This window comes from Orbicella franksi, chromosome 2, assembly GCF_964199315.1.
Source record: "Orbicella franksi chromosome 2, jaOrbFran1.1, whole genome shotgun sequence".
Taxonomy (NCBI): domain Eukaryota; kingdom Metazoa; phylum Cnidaria; class Anthozoa; order Scleractinia; family Merulinidae; genus Orbicella; species Orbicella franksi.
Window position 1 is genome coordinate 4,714,319 of NC_138146.1, and position 14,673 is coordinate 4,728,991.

Genomic DNA, 14,673 nt, shown 5'->3' on the forward strand with positions numbered 1-14,673 from the left:
CCATCAAGACCATTTTTCAGTTGCACGTAAATCGTATTTTTGCCGAAAGGCGGTGTCCATAGCCAAGAAATGAAGTATAACAAGCATATCGGTGACGTCTTTTTAACTTTGACAGTGTAAGCGGCCTTAAGTCCCAGAAGAATTAAATCATTTACTATTTGAAAAAGCATTTGTGTCACTCAATGAGGCTGCTGCGAAAGATCGATAGCGGCACAGGTTGCAAACTGTCTTCGTGAGAAATGGCTGTACTTGTTCTTTTGTTGATCGAGGTTATTTTCCTTCAACTCAACGGTAAGATTTTTAAAGTTTACCTACATCTCGGCCTGTATTAGTTCTTCACAACACCTTGCGGTGCCCATATTTTTTGTGAACGAACTTTCTGTTTAAAATCTTGCACTCTTTTTACTTGTGAAGCATTAATTAACTCCAAGCAAAGTATCTGTGCAACGCCAGGAAAGGTAACATCAGATGATGCTTAAAACTCATAAATAATTCTAATGTTGGTAGAGAAGAAACTAACGACATTGTGTGTAGATTCTGTGTTAGATTTGTGAACAGTAACAATAAATTCACTGTTTATGAACCCTAGCAAGAGATTGACCGATTAACAATGCGGGGCCTGCATATGACAGGGGCATCTTTGTTTCGGCCTGAACTCTGTAGATAGTTCCTGATTGCATCCATCGCGAAATGGTCAAAACTTTCAGTTGTACTTTGGATACATTGGTGTTCCTCTCTATAGCGACGTTACTTTTCTCTGACAAGTATGTTAACGAAAACGTAATAAGCAACTTCTTTAATTTGCTGTTAAATGACAGTTATCATGTAGTGCTGTGTAGAAGAAGATTTGCCCCGTAGCAAAGTTTTCAAAACTTTGAGATGCACAAATATTCTGACTTGCAGTAAAACAAAACACTGCGTCGGTTTTTTGTTCAAGTCATCATCTATGAAGTCAACAAATCAAAGCACATTCACGAGACCTTACAATTTTTCCTTCCCTAAAACCTATTCTCGTAATGTTGTTGCAATATCAATATCAGGTTTTTGTAAATTTCAAATACACAAGAGAATGATAATGATTTTCAGTCGTACAGCAAAAGAAAAGATAAAAAATCAGAAATTTTAGGAAAGATTGTTGTTGCTGAAATTCCCTCAGCAGTGTAATTGTTTTTGAGTGGTCCAAATGTTTGCATTTCATAATTGTTCTTCACACATAGACGAGACTCCACTATATAAATAGAAGTTAACTAGAAAAAGAAAGGATGAAAAAATCTGAAATTTTAGGAAGAGGTTGTTTGTTGCTGAATTTCTTACAGCAGTGTAATTGTTTTCTAATAGTCCAAACATTTGCATTTCATATTTAGTCTTCTCACAAAGGCGAGACCCCACTATAATAAACTGGAGTTAATTTCTCATAACTAAAGTTGTTCGTTTGCTCAACAGCAAATATTATGAAAAGGATTTCCTTAAGTTCATAACGCCAGTTAGCTCGTTTTGCTGCTTTCGTGTCGGTGTTTTAGATCAAGTAACTTTAGAACTGAACTTAAAAGCCTCAGTTAATGCGGCTTAAATGGAGCACTTATTTAAGGGTTTAAGAAAGATGCTTTTTCTACCCAAGGGAACAACTATCATGCAAATACGGTAAACAAGCAAACCCATGCAACACAATTTAGTAGTTCAGTTCAATAATCCCCAGATCATTTACCGGCATCTAAGTTTACTTAGTCGGTCTATCAAATACTTAAGAGTTAATTGTCAATTAAATCTGCCTGGGAATGATAGGCGGAGTTATTGACCGAGCGTTAAGTCCGTATTTGAAAAAATATTGACCAACTTCCTTTGTTTGAGGCCGACAAAAGAGTGCTTCTGTAAACATGCAATGAGCGATGTCGGAACACATCGAATTATATAAAGAAAACATCGCATTGTATAAACAATGAAAGTATTTCTTTTTACTAACGTCCAAAAACCGCTTTACGTTCGTCCTTTAAAAGACTCCTAAAATGCCAAGCAGGCAAACAAACATAGGCGCGTTTTGATTGCGTATGTCTCATGAGCTTAGCCAAAATTTTGATTTCCAGCTCTCACATAGATTTCTGAAGTACTGATTCAAGCTTCCAGAAAGTGGACTAAACAGTAAATTTTAATTCATATATTCGTCAAATGTGATTATTGTGATTAAATGACGTGGAATTTGTTAACCGACATTTCAAATTGCAAGCGGGAGACTGACAATGGCCATAGTGTTGGTGCTGTTCGCGGGAAAAACATGCACTTTGCTCTCACAGCGCCTCTTCCCACAAAGTTGTGTTACAAGGTGTTGTGGTGATTTTTTGGTCATCCCGACCAAGCTGGGTCAGCAACCAGCAATGCACAAACATAGGTGGATTTCACCTCGCTCAAAATGTTCACGAACACTCTCAAGTCTTTGTTTTATGTCAGCTTGAGGCCTCGCTACTAGTAAGAGAGTAACCGAGCTATTAAATAAGAAATAGAAACGATTTTTGAGCATTTCAAATCATGTTTTTTGGTATATACATTGAGCTCGTCTGGTTTCCTTTGGTCCTACAGAAATCAAACTTTTTTGCATTTGTTTTGTTTTCTTTGCTGAAACAAATTGCGGTTTGTTTCTGTTTTGTTTCTTAGCGGTAAGCACCCAACTTCGAAGATAAACAATATTTTCCTCCAAAGCAATGCCTTTATATTGTTGCATTTATATTGTTGAAAATTCAAACGCGAGTCGCTCAAATCAGTAGTAGCAGAAGACCTGCAATTACGCACACATATTAGGTGAAGAAAAGCTTTATTATGTCTACCATAGTTCTAATTATATTCTGCTCCGCTTTGACTGGCCTTGTACAACAGGTAACATAAATATTTTATTATCCCTGCTTTGCTATAAAGGAAGTGCTTGTTGTGGACATGATATCAGTAGGTGATTTGACAGAACTCGTATCCTAGAGAGTGATTTTTGCCCAGTTTCAAAAATGCCGGTGCGTTTTGCTTTAATTTTCCTCGTATCAGTTATCTTGGGTTGCAGGACATTCTTCGGAGGTAAGATTCGAGCAAGTTATTAAGAAACGTTTGTATTCAAATTTGAAAACTAAGTTTCGTTGCTCGTAAGGTGATTCTGGCTTCGTAGAAGGTGTAGTTTCATCTTTATTGACAAAGCAAGACTTAGATTTAAAGAGCATAAGGTTAAAACAGGTTCAACTAAAGGAGAAACAATACAGCCTCTGAAATTTAGAGCAACTGGAAAACTGTTTTGTTCACTATACGTTTCTCAATTTTGAGATTAAGCCTTCTCCTTTGGGCAATTTTTGCTGTTGCTGTACATTTTTGAATAATTAGATTATTTTTAATAATCTCTAGCCTGGAACAAGTCATGTTTACAAAGCAAGTGAGGTCTCCAAAGTCAATCAAATAATTTTTTTTTGTCAACACTGCACTCAATGCAAAGTGAAAGAATGTAAAGTTCTTGATATTTTGGAGCTGTTTCCACAAGTTTTGACTAACAGTCGACGAAGGTAACTGGCCGTCAAAATATTAGTTAACGTCGTAAAATAGCCTTTAAGCAACCAAAGCAGAACTTAAAAATGTGAGAGGAAGAAAACTGCAAAATATTTTAAGACTCTGACAACAATTGGGTGCAGACGTAACGTACTATCGAAATGAATCAAAAAGTTCGCAGAGACTAGCGATAGTTCTCGGAATTTTCTTTTTCGAATTTTGTTTGTTGACTTATGGCTGAATTTGTAACTTTGCGGATCGTAATGTGGTCGTTAATTTAAGAGTACTACAAAACACCTCGTGGTTTTATGGTTAAAATGTTTCTCCCACAAGGATCTGAAAACATCCCATTTAGCTTTTTGTTTTTAAGGAAATGAGTTTTATGTACAAACGAAATATTATTTAGCTGCCAGTTGACTCCAGTGCTATTTAATTAGACGCAAGACTCAAGACTACATTTAAAGATTAGAATGTAACTAAAAGAATAGGGTTTAGAAATCGATGTTTCCATGATGAGTAGGTGAATTTCGGTCTGCTTTTTATTTTGGCCCCCGTGGCTTTCAGAAAATACTAGCTCCCCCAAACACACTGAAAGAAATGAGGAAGAGGTCATATTCTGAAAGCTAGTATGTCGAGCCCTGTCATTGCATTTGCATGGAGTGGCACGATCAGTGTACTTCAGCATTTTCAGTACTTCCTAGTACTGAGAAAACTGGTAAAAAGGCTGAATGAGGGATTTCCCTAACATGAATCTTATGAAAATTTTCATCAGAGTAAACTGAGCTTGTGGTACATTTCCCTAATAACAAAACATCAGTTCATTTCTTACTAGAGCACATCAACAGAGAACTACATCTAAGATACACCGGAGACATAGAAAGAGGCAGCAATAGGAGGTCGCGTGGCCGAGTGATTTAGAGAACTGGATTTTCAGATGTGAAGGTCCTGTTCCATATCCTCACACTGTCTGGGTTTGCTCTCGGTAGTTCTGTCCGAGTTCTACTCCAAGGTCGCTTCCTTTTTTGTAACCACTTAACTTCCCATCATTTATGCTCGTGGCAATTATCGCAGTAGAATTAAGTGCGCTGACGCTTAAATGAAGTCAATGTCATATTCTAACTTGTTTCTATTTCGTCTTTAACAGCCGTCGATTAAAAAAAAAAGACTTTGAAAACTATTTTGCATTGATTGAGCTATTTCTATGAATTGGTGTTTGCTTTCATCCCAAAAAGTTCTTGCAATTTTTTTGCTGTTCCCAGGCAGAATGGAATCCAATGTTTCGCTATCAACGTTTTGGCGGGCAGCAGTATTATTAAGGATGACTAGCCATATTTTAAAACTTCGTGGAAAGGGTTACTTTTAGCCGCCATGTTGTCGAAAACCGGCCGCAAACCAACCACAATTTTGTTCATACAAAGAAACGGTTAAACTTAACTGATGTAAAAAAATACAAATAATAAACTAGAGAAAAGATGTCACACAACCCTTTGTAAAGTGTTCATAGGCTAATAACATCATCAAAATTAACTTTTAACTAAAATAAAAAGTGTTACTGACTTTATCTTTTGTTGATACTGGTAGCTGGGTAAACTGGTTTAACCAGTTTACAATAACTGCAAATATAATTGGGCATGTCTGCCCTGACTTATTTTTTCCTTTGTTTTTACTCAAATGTTTCAGCTAATGTGCTGTTACCTTTAAGGTAGAAAGGCAATGCGATTGATGTAATGATTCTTTTTTCTTTCTATCAACCACAGAAGCAGCTATCCCACCGTTTAAAGAACAATGTCTGAAGTGGCATAATGAATTCCGTAAGAGACATCAGGTAAACAAATCTGAGTGTTTACCGAGCATGTGGATATTGAAGTAAACAAATCTGAGTGTTTACCAAGCATGTAGATATTGACGTAAACAAATCTGAGAAACCGAGCATGCAGATATTGGCCTAAACAAGTCTGAGTGTTTACCGACGATGCAGATTTACGAACTTTACGATTGTGGTGTAAAATTCCCCATTTTCAAACTATGGCCAATCACATGGCACATTTTGTTTCAATCAATCAAGTGAATTTTTTTTTACTATATGGTGCAATATAACGTGATCCGACAATACATGACATCACAGGGCAACACAGCATGACATGGTGAGACATGGCGAGAAATGAATATGACACAAGATGACTTGATCAGACAAGATCTGGCTTGAAATTAATGAAATGGCATGACCTAACCTGAAGTGACATTAAACTGAGCTGGTTCGACTTCATCTGACCTGACATGGCATGACATAAAATGATACGTACAAATCATGACATGGCATGATATGAAATTACTTGCTCGGTTATGGCCTCACGTGATTTGACAAGACACGAAATCACACGGCGTGACACAACACAACGCGACACACGCTACGATAGAATGACATGATGTGCCATTTTAATTATATTTCACGTTCTGTCTTAACCTATTACATCCATTTTTTTTTCTCTTCCGGCCCCTCAAAAAGGTTTGTTTTCCAAACCGAACTATCCAGGAAAAATTTATCTTGCAGTACTGATTTTCATTTCAAGACATGATTGATCATCGCAGTTGCAACTTAAGCAGTTGTGAAACTAAACCTGGAAAAAAAATCTTTACTGTTATTATTTTGCTTTACTTCTACCTTCATCTCCTTTCCCTACCGTAACGATCAGTTTCCGATTTTATTTATCATTTATACGAAAATGTAGGTGGATCCCGTGTCTTGGAGCGACGAGCTCACCAGAGGAGCACAAAGTTGGGCTGATATTTTAGCACGAAACAACACATTTAAACATGCGAAAGGTATAGAGCCTGGAGAGAATCTTTATTTATCAGGCAAACCGCTTCCCGAAGAGACTTGCACCGAGGCCACAACACTTTTCTACGAGGAGATTAAAAAGTATGATTTCAACAAACCTGGATTTTCAATGGAAACCGGGCACTTCACTCAGGTAAATTTATTTTTGCGGATCCTCGTGTAATATACTGTTCGTGAGTAATCTACTTTACTCTCACAGTGCCTCTCTCCACCAGGTGTATAAATGGGTACCGGCGAATTTAATGCTGGGGGTAACACTGCAATGGACTAGCATCCCATCCAGGGGGAAATACAAATACTCCTAGTCGCTTCATGCTACAGAGACCGAGATAAGCTCCGGCCTAATGGGCCACTTGGCTCGTATGCGTGCAGACTTAACCTTTGCTACAGATGTATGTCGTAACCGCCATCTCCATGGGAGATTGAATGCTCTATCGGGGCACTTCTTCATTCGCCTGTCTCAAATAGGACTAACTTGTCTTCAGCCCTAGAGACTCTATTCGTTGTTCAATTATACATGTAGGTTTCCAGCCGCAGATTGAGAGTGGCTTTATCGAGTTCACTGTCATGTCTGAACACAACAATGATCCCAACAATGACCAGAGAAACCGTAGAGACAGTTTTTTTTTGTTGTTGTTTGTTTTGTTTTTGTTTTTGTTTTTGTTTTTGTTTTTGTTTTTTTTTGCATTTCCGCCGAAGCAAATCACTCTGACCAACCACAAAGAGGTTTGAACAATCTAATCAAATAAACAATCCTAAAAACTAAAGTAGTTACCTAGAGTTCTGATTGGTTCCCTAGATTGTCTTCGCCCGGGCTTGGGGGACTCCCATATAAAAAAGACGGGGGTGCTCGTCGGAAATTTTGTAAAGAAACCCTAAGAGGTACCAAGATCCTGTTTTGTGGGCGTGGCTTGAAATGTTTTTCACACCTAAGAGGTACCAATTCTAAAATAACACATCATCTTCTGTCAGATGTTTTCGGTTCAATACCCTAAAAGGTACCGCGAATGCTCCTGCTGTGGACCTTTCGAGGCCGCGGAACTCCCTGAGAGGCACCAAAACCGCGTTTTCACCCCTAAAAGGTACGGCGAGCAACCCCGTCCTTTTTGTATGGGAGTTCCCTCCCCCCCCCCCCCCCCGGGTGTCTGCGTGGAAGATTGACATTGTCCAGAGCATAGAGATTTCTTGGTCTTAGTTTTACGAAAATCAAGTGAAAACCGATTACTGAGGTATTAATGAAATTTATCTGTTTTTTGCTTTTTACTTTTTTCATCAGCTCGTGTGGAAAAAAACCAAACAGATCGGAGCAGCACAGGCTGCCAGGAGGGATAGCCGTCTTGTGGTGGTTGTTCGATATTCCCCTGCAGGAAATTACGTCGGACAATACAAGGAAAATGTCTTGCCAGAACTCAGTGGGGCCGGTCAAACTCGTTTTTCGTTTGTTTTCGTCGGATTTGTTGTTGTTACTGGAGCTGCTTTTAAGACCTTTTTCTGAAAAGGATTCGCAAAACAACGCTGTAAAACAAACAAGGTTTTAGCCAGGGTTTTTCACTTTTTGTAACTATATAATTTTTAGCTTCATAATATATGTCATGTTAATTAATACGAAATTGACATTTACTAATTAATTTAATAGTCCATGTCTGTTATCACTTGACTATATAGGTTTTTGATAATAGAATAGGCAATTTTTGTAGACTATATAAACATGTGCGTGTCGCCTCACGAACCCTTAGTTGAGATTCCACTGTTATAACTAGCTAGTCACTGAAGTCTAATGCACTGAAAACATGGCATAAAATAGACATAGAGTAAATCAGATGACTGAAAAAGAGGATCTTTTCGTTTGAAAAGCACTCTCTTAAGAACATAGGATAGATCGAAGAAGTACAAAATTTTGATATCTCCTAATAACTGCTTTTTTCAAATGCTCATTTGCAAAGAATGGTTGTGGAGTTGAGCTTGTTCCGTTTGATCTCTTATGTTGGAAATGTTAAGTCATTTTGATGTGCTAATAAATAATCCGATTGTTCTAGTTTTATTTAGTCTGCCCAGATCACCCGCATGCGTTTCAGCGCGTGTATCCCACCCGCCAGGTTAATATTTCGCTAAGCTTGAGATCTCGACGAACTCAAAGTAGAGTATCTGTGGACAGACTAAATTTTATTGTATGCGTGGCTTTTATAAAGCAAAACATCCGTAGATCCACGAACAAGCTCCTACCCAAAAAAAGCCCGCGAAAATTTGATACAAGCGTTTTGCTCTCTTCCCTTTTATTTTCTGGGACACAAACTGGATGAGTTTACTTTGTGTTGTGTCACTGATCGTCGCTTGTGCAAGAATTGAACCAGACAACTACCGGGTCAGAATACAAAGGTATATTTTATCGCTGAACAACGTTTACATTGGTGATTTGGTTTGATACACCTTTAAATGAGAAACCAAAAGGATTTGGTTAATAGTTTACGTTGGGACTGTTGGAAAAAGTACTAAAACGGGTTTTCACAGCTTGAAACTCTTCAGTCTGTATTGTGCTGTCTTTTGTTTTTTGTTTCACGTTTTGGCCAAGATCGCAGGGTCTACGTTTTACCCTACGATAAAAAACAGCTAATCTGTGAAAATTAAGACATCCTCATCTCTATTGCTGACAAAAAGTACGTCATACATATATGAAAGCCAATGAAAAGCAATGATCTTTTAACCAGAAAGTTATAGGTGTAATTTCTGTTTTTCTAATTACATTTTCTCATCTGCTAACCATATTGTCACCCAGGTCTAAGTTGAATATTTTATAGATTCTCGAGAAATAATCTTATTATTAATAAAAGCTTTCGTTGTGAGGGCTCGTCGATACACAGCTTTGTTATGTCACTGAATTTTAAAGGTGTTTCAACTATTTGAACCAATAAGTAAGCAAAGTCGGTTTCTGTTATCATTTCCATGAATAAGGGCATTGCATTAGCACAGACTTTTCAGAAAAAAAAAGGAAAAAACTTGTATTCATTCTCACAGGGAGATAAAAATTCAGACCAGCCAATGGTATTGTAGCTACTACGTCAAAGGCGATTAACGTGACCCTAATAAAATACTTCACTATTTGTCGCAAACAGGATATGATAAGTGGCCGAAAGTTGTTTTCTATTTCAAAGACGGTTTCATTTAGACCTCTGTAAGCCACCAAAGTTGGAAGATGCAGTTTTCATGGGCTCTCTTTTCCATCATGTCTGTTATTTTGGGCAAAGCGCTCAGTGCTGAAGGTGAGTTGAAGGGTATCTAGTGCTAAATGAAGGAAGCAAGAAAGCTTGTTTTTCTTTACGGTGGCGGTTGGCTGAATAGTCATCTCTCTTTACCATAAAACGAGTTAAGATTAGTCTCTGCTTTAAAACACATCATCAAAAAATTAGGACAAAATCTGTTTAGGTAAGCTCTTTCAGGATGCAGTTGAGTCTACTTCATTTTCAACTTTCAGAAAACGGATTCTTTCAGTTCTACATAACAGAGTGAGCTTTTTTAGCTAGAACGTACCAGAAGAAATCCGAAACAGCTCAATAAGATTTAAAAAAACTTGTTCCTCAAAGTTGCATGAAATAAGCAAGCCTGAGCTTCGAAGTGAGTGGCCTTACCTCCTATCACCAAAGTAAATAATTAATAATCTGAATCCTGCAAGTCAAATGTGAGCTTTTCTCAAGGAGGGCCTAAAATGAATATTTGAGTAGAGCGAATCAGGATACCGCGTGGCATGCAAACAATAAAATATATTTTCCATTTTTAACCGAGACGGCGGTCTTATTTTTGTCCTTGCGAAATAATTTTTCTTCCCGTGGGTTCACCCAGTAAAATTAGCCATTTAGACGTGTTTCCTGGACTCGGAGGTGACAAAATTAAATAATTTTATTCTCTTAATGTTTTACAGAGCAAGAACAATATCTGAGGGTATGAGACGAGATGCAGACTCAATTTTAACTTTTTGTGAATTTTGATCCCGATGATGTCATACTTGTTAACCGTTGAGAATTAGTCAAGTTTTTAAACGTCTTTTGGTTCAAGAAGCTACTGTCGATATCAAGGGTTTAAGGTAAAGAAAAAACTTACGTCATTGTCGATGTCTCTTTGAAACCTTTTAGCCAGTTCGTGACGTTATTAATATTTGCGCTCATTGTATTTTGCACTCATCGATAGTTACAGTTAAAAGCAGTGTCGAAAACAATGCGGAACATATTTGTAACCTAAGCTCCTTATTTGTAAGTATTCCGAGCGGATTGATAAGTTGAAGTCGATTTGCTATTTGAGGTAGGTTGTGGCGAGGATTATTTTACAATTTTGGGTTTCTTTGAATTATTTGCAGAAGCAGCTACCCTGCCGTTCAAAGAACAATGTTTGAAGTGGCACAATGAATTCCGTAAGAAACATCAGGTAAATATATCTCAGTATTTACCCTGCATGCAGACATGGACATTCTTCACACCAGTGGGATAAACGTTTATTAACGAACTGCCGTAAGCTTCATATTGCATGCTTCCTTTCACTCACCTACTGCGACAAAAATATCTCTTAATTTTTATTGCTATTTGTTATATCGCGTTACGCTATGTTACGTTGCGTTACGTTAGTTTACGATACGATACGATACGCTACGTTATGATACATTACGTTACAACACTGTACATTAAGTTACGATATTGTTCGTTACGTTACGATAGCGTGCTTTACGTTGTGTTGTTTTTGTTTTTACGTTTTTGTTTTTACGTTTTTGTTTTTTACGTTGTTTTTGTAACGTTCTCTTGAGTTATGTTGCAACACGTTTTATAAGTTTCGTTCTTTACAAATATCAATGACGCAAATATATTTTAATAAAATAAAGGTCGGTCCTGTGACGTGGAGTGAGGAGCTGGCCAACGGAGCAAAAAGTTGGGCCGATTATTTGGCAGAAAACAAGACATTTGAACACGCGCCAAACTTGCAGCCAGGAGAGAATCTCTATCTGTCGGGCAAACCACCACCTAAAGAGCCTTGTACCGAGGCTACAAAACTGTTTTATGGAGAGGTTACAAATTATGATTTCAACAAACCAGGATTTTCAAAGAACACAGGACACTTCACTCAGGTAAATTTTTTATTAGGAATCCTGTGCCAACCGTTATTATGCAAAGCTTAACTTCAACATGGATGAAAAAAACACTTTATCCAACCTATCTTAAAATCACAGTACACCCAACCCGACGCCAATAATGGCTCAGACGATCTTGAGAAAAAATGCCATGATCTCGTTTGTTAATTGATGCCATAATGTAAAATTAGTTTCACTTATGCGATGGCCACAATCCTAAACTGAAGTGGTCCAGTAGTCCAGCTTTAAGCCTGTTTGAGTGAGTGTCCTGTTGTATCAATTAATTTGGACTTGTCTGCTGTTTTTCCTCAGCTCGTGTGGAAAAATACCAAAGTGATCGGAGCAGCTTACGCTACCGGGACAGATGGCTTTGTGGTCGTGGTGGTTCGCTATTCTCCTGCTGGGAATTTCAACAACGATTACAGAGAGAACGTTTTTCCTGAGCGCAAGGATTCGGGTGGTGTCGATCAAACGCGATCTTCTTTGTTTATCATCAGTTTTGCGATCATTGCTTTGAATGTCTTTTTCTAAAAGCATCCACAAAACAAAGCTTTTTCACCCGGGACATTCACTTTTTCCTAACAGCAAAGATCATTTATCTTCATTATTAATGTAGAGAGAGCACTGTGATCGTAGAGGGCGATTTTAGTCTCTTCAATGGAATTTAATGTTTCAGGAACTTTCACTTTGAGAGCGCAGGTTAAGTTAAGTAATTTAAGCTTTGGTTTAGTTCAGGCGTAACTGATTTGTGTGGAATATTGGAAAATACATGAGAAATAATGAAAATAAAACGGGAATTGTTATGACCGTCTGACAATAACACCAGCTCCCTTGAGTCATTTTTGTCGTTATTCTCCTCTCAAATGTAGGAAACGTGATACACTTTATATTATTTGAGTTTTTCACATTAATGTAATTGCTTTATTCTATTAAACTAAAACTTCTGTCTCGGTAAATCGTCTAACAGGCACTTTCCTCGATCGAATAAACCCCTTAGAAACAAACCTCTGTCCTCTTAGGCAATATAAGTAATAATCGCCACACTACCTCTCAACGTATTCAAAGTAGTGTAATTCAAAATAAGAGTTTTGACGACTGCGTGGCTTTTTTTATATCGATGTGCTAAAAATTTTGTAATTCGGAGACGTATGATGCTACTACGTTTTTACAAGGAAACAAACAGATCATTGAAATTCCAATTACTCTGGAGATAGGAAAAATGAGGAAGTAGAGGGCGGGCTCGCTGACCTCTCGTGTAGAACAGCTATACCCCAGCCTCCCAGATCAAGAATGTCAAGGTATTAGGCTTCCAGTACAAATTTCTCGTGACCTGTCTCAAAAATTTCAAACTCTCAGATCTTAAATTAAGAAAGATAAGGCAATCAGTCAGGTGGGTTAGAATTCTTGGCCTGAGAGTCACAGGAACAGAGTTAAGAACTAGTCGATTTCTTTTTCTTGCTTTTCGAAAATGTTAGAGATAATCAGGCCATGTTTTCAGTATCACGAGGAGTACGGTGAATAGCAAATTAAAGAAGACATCCAGCAAGAAAATGAAGTGAAAAATACATACGTATGCTTACTTTCCCTCGTTCTTATAAACTCCCTCGCTGTTAACGTTAAAAAAAATAATGTTGACAAAGCTGCCATCCTTTCTTTATTATTTGTCCTGTCAATGAAGTGTTGGGAATCAAAGGCTTTGTTTCGTTGTTTCACACGCAACAGGTGAGCAAACTAAAGCAGCCACTTTGCAAATATCTTTTGTTTTCACTTCCTTCTTCTTTTTCAAGCGTTCAGCAAAGTAGCTTCACACCCGGGACGACTACTTTACTCACCTCTATTGCCCTGTTCTCACCTTCCAGATTTCCTTTGGTTTCAAGGCGATTTGCATAAGAAAATATTGATTCTTATGCTGTTGATGGTTTTTTTTTTTTTCTTTTCTTTTTTTTTTTTCGTTTGTCAAAATCAAAAAGAAAATAACAAAGCCTTTCAACAAATGTCCGTAGCCTATTCATTATGGCCAACAACATTCACAGCTACATTTCGCACGAGTGATTTCGCTTCAGTTTATTATGCGACATGTTTTGAGGCTCTTGTGTTATTCATTAACAACAGCAAGTAATATTCCCCCATTTCTACGAACATTTGTTATCGGAAAATGGTTTTGAGAGAACTCTACTTTACAGTTACACCATTTTTTTTTTTTTTTTTTTTTTTGCATTTAGTGCGATAACCCGATTGTGAGGCATCTTTTGTATTTTTAAAGAAAGCTTCATCACGAGCTCATTTGACAACTTCATTCATCAATCAATCAGCGAAGAAAAAAGGCCAAAATTCACCCCAGCCTCATTTCCCTAGAAAAAAGAGCTTAGGCCGACTTAAAGGGGCACTGTAATCTTGAGTATAACTTCAAAAAAAGTCAGAGCCTAAAAGACATATTTCATCGATAAAACCATAAAACGGTACAGTTTTGGTAAAAAAAACTACCGTTTAAACCCACCGAAGGTTCAAAACGACTGTTTTGCAGCATGAAAAAATCTTTCCAATGATACCCAGATCAGAATGATTGGGTCAATTGAACGTGAAATACGCACGAAAATTCTTAGAAATTTGAGTGAAAAAAGTAGAGCAAAATTCCCCTAAACTAGACTTAGCTAGTCCGTGGTATGAATTTCCCGTCTCGATGATGCTTTCTCGCGAATTCTTGAACTGGACGCAAGCCCAGTAGAAGTTTAACAACTGCAGCAAGAAGATAAGGCAGGGATAAAAAGGAAATGGGAGAAAAAAAACGGAATAGCTTAATTATAAATGCGTAGGTTTGTGCTCACGCCCGAGCAAAAAATGTCATAAAAAGCGATTCTAGAGGAAAGAAAGGCATGCTTTCACGTTGCAAATGCCTCCTTGGGTTGGTTTATTTATTTATTTATTTATTAAGAAAATGTCAAAAATGTCCGAAAATGCGTTTTTGCCAAAATGCTTCAGGTGTCAATGAGTTAAGTAATAATTTGATTAGCCTAGTTCATTTATAATGTTAAGTAAAGTTATTGCATGTACACATGTAATTATCTTAAGTTATATTTTACGTATTCTGTGACGCGACACATAAGCTGCTTAAAGTTACTGCGCAGTTTTTCTGTCTTGGGTCCAATCTCGTTCCCAGAGTCTTCGTTCCCCTTGACCAGCGGTCGGAAAACGAGAGCTCTGGGAGCAACGATGGAGC

At 37.6% G+C, this 14,673-nt stretch overlaps 2 protein-coding genes across 2 annotated transcripts; both read left to right on the plus strand.

Moving 5' to 3' along the window:
- Window positions 1-213: 213 nt before the first annotated feature.
- On the plus strand, window positions 214-7,928 carry LOC145477841 (Golgi-associated plant pathogenesis-related protein 1-like). Its single transcript, XM_081455683.1, has 4 exons — window positions 214-291; window positions 5,268-5,335; window positions 6,240-6,482; window positions 7,626-7,928. Exons 1-4 carry the CDS (start codon window positions 240-242, stop codon window positions 7,842-7,844), a joined length of 582 nt encoding a protein of 193 aa, XP_081311809.1. The 5' UTR covers window positions 214-239; the 3' UTR covers window positions 7,845-7,928.
- A 3,189-nt stretch (window positions 7,929-11,117) lies between these two features.
- LOC145477842 (Golgi-associated plant pathogenesis-related protein 1-like) lies at window positions 11,118-12,469 on the plus strand. The gene is made up of 2 exons (XM_081455684.1): window positions 11,118-11,453; window positions 11,769-12,469. The coding sequence occupies exons 1-2, from the start codon at window positions 11,181-11,183 to the stop codon at window positions 11,985-11,987; spliced, it is 492 nt and encodes a 163-aa protein (XP_081311810.1). The 5' UTR covers window positions 11,118-11,180; the 3' UTR covers window positions 11,988-12,469.
- Window positions 12,470-14,673: the final 2,204 nt, after the last annotated feature.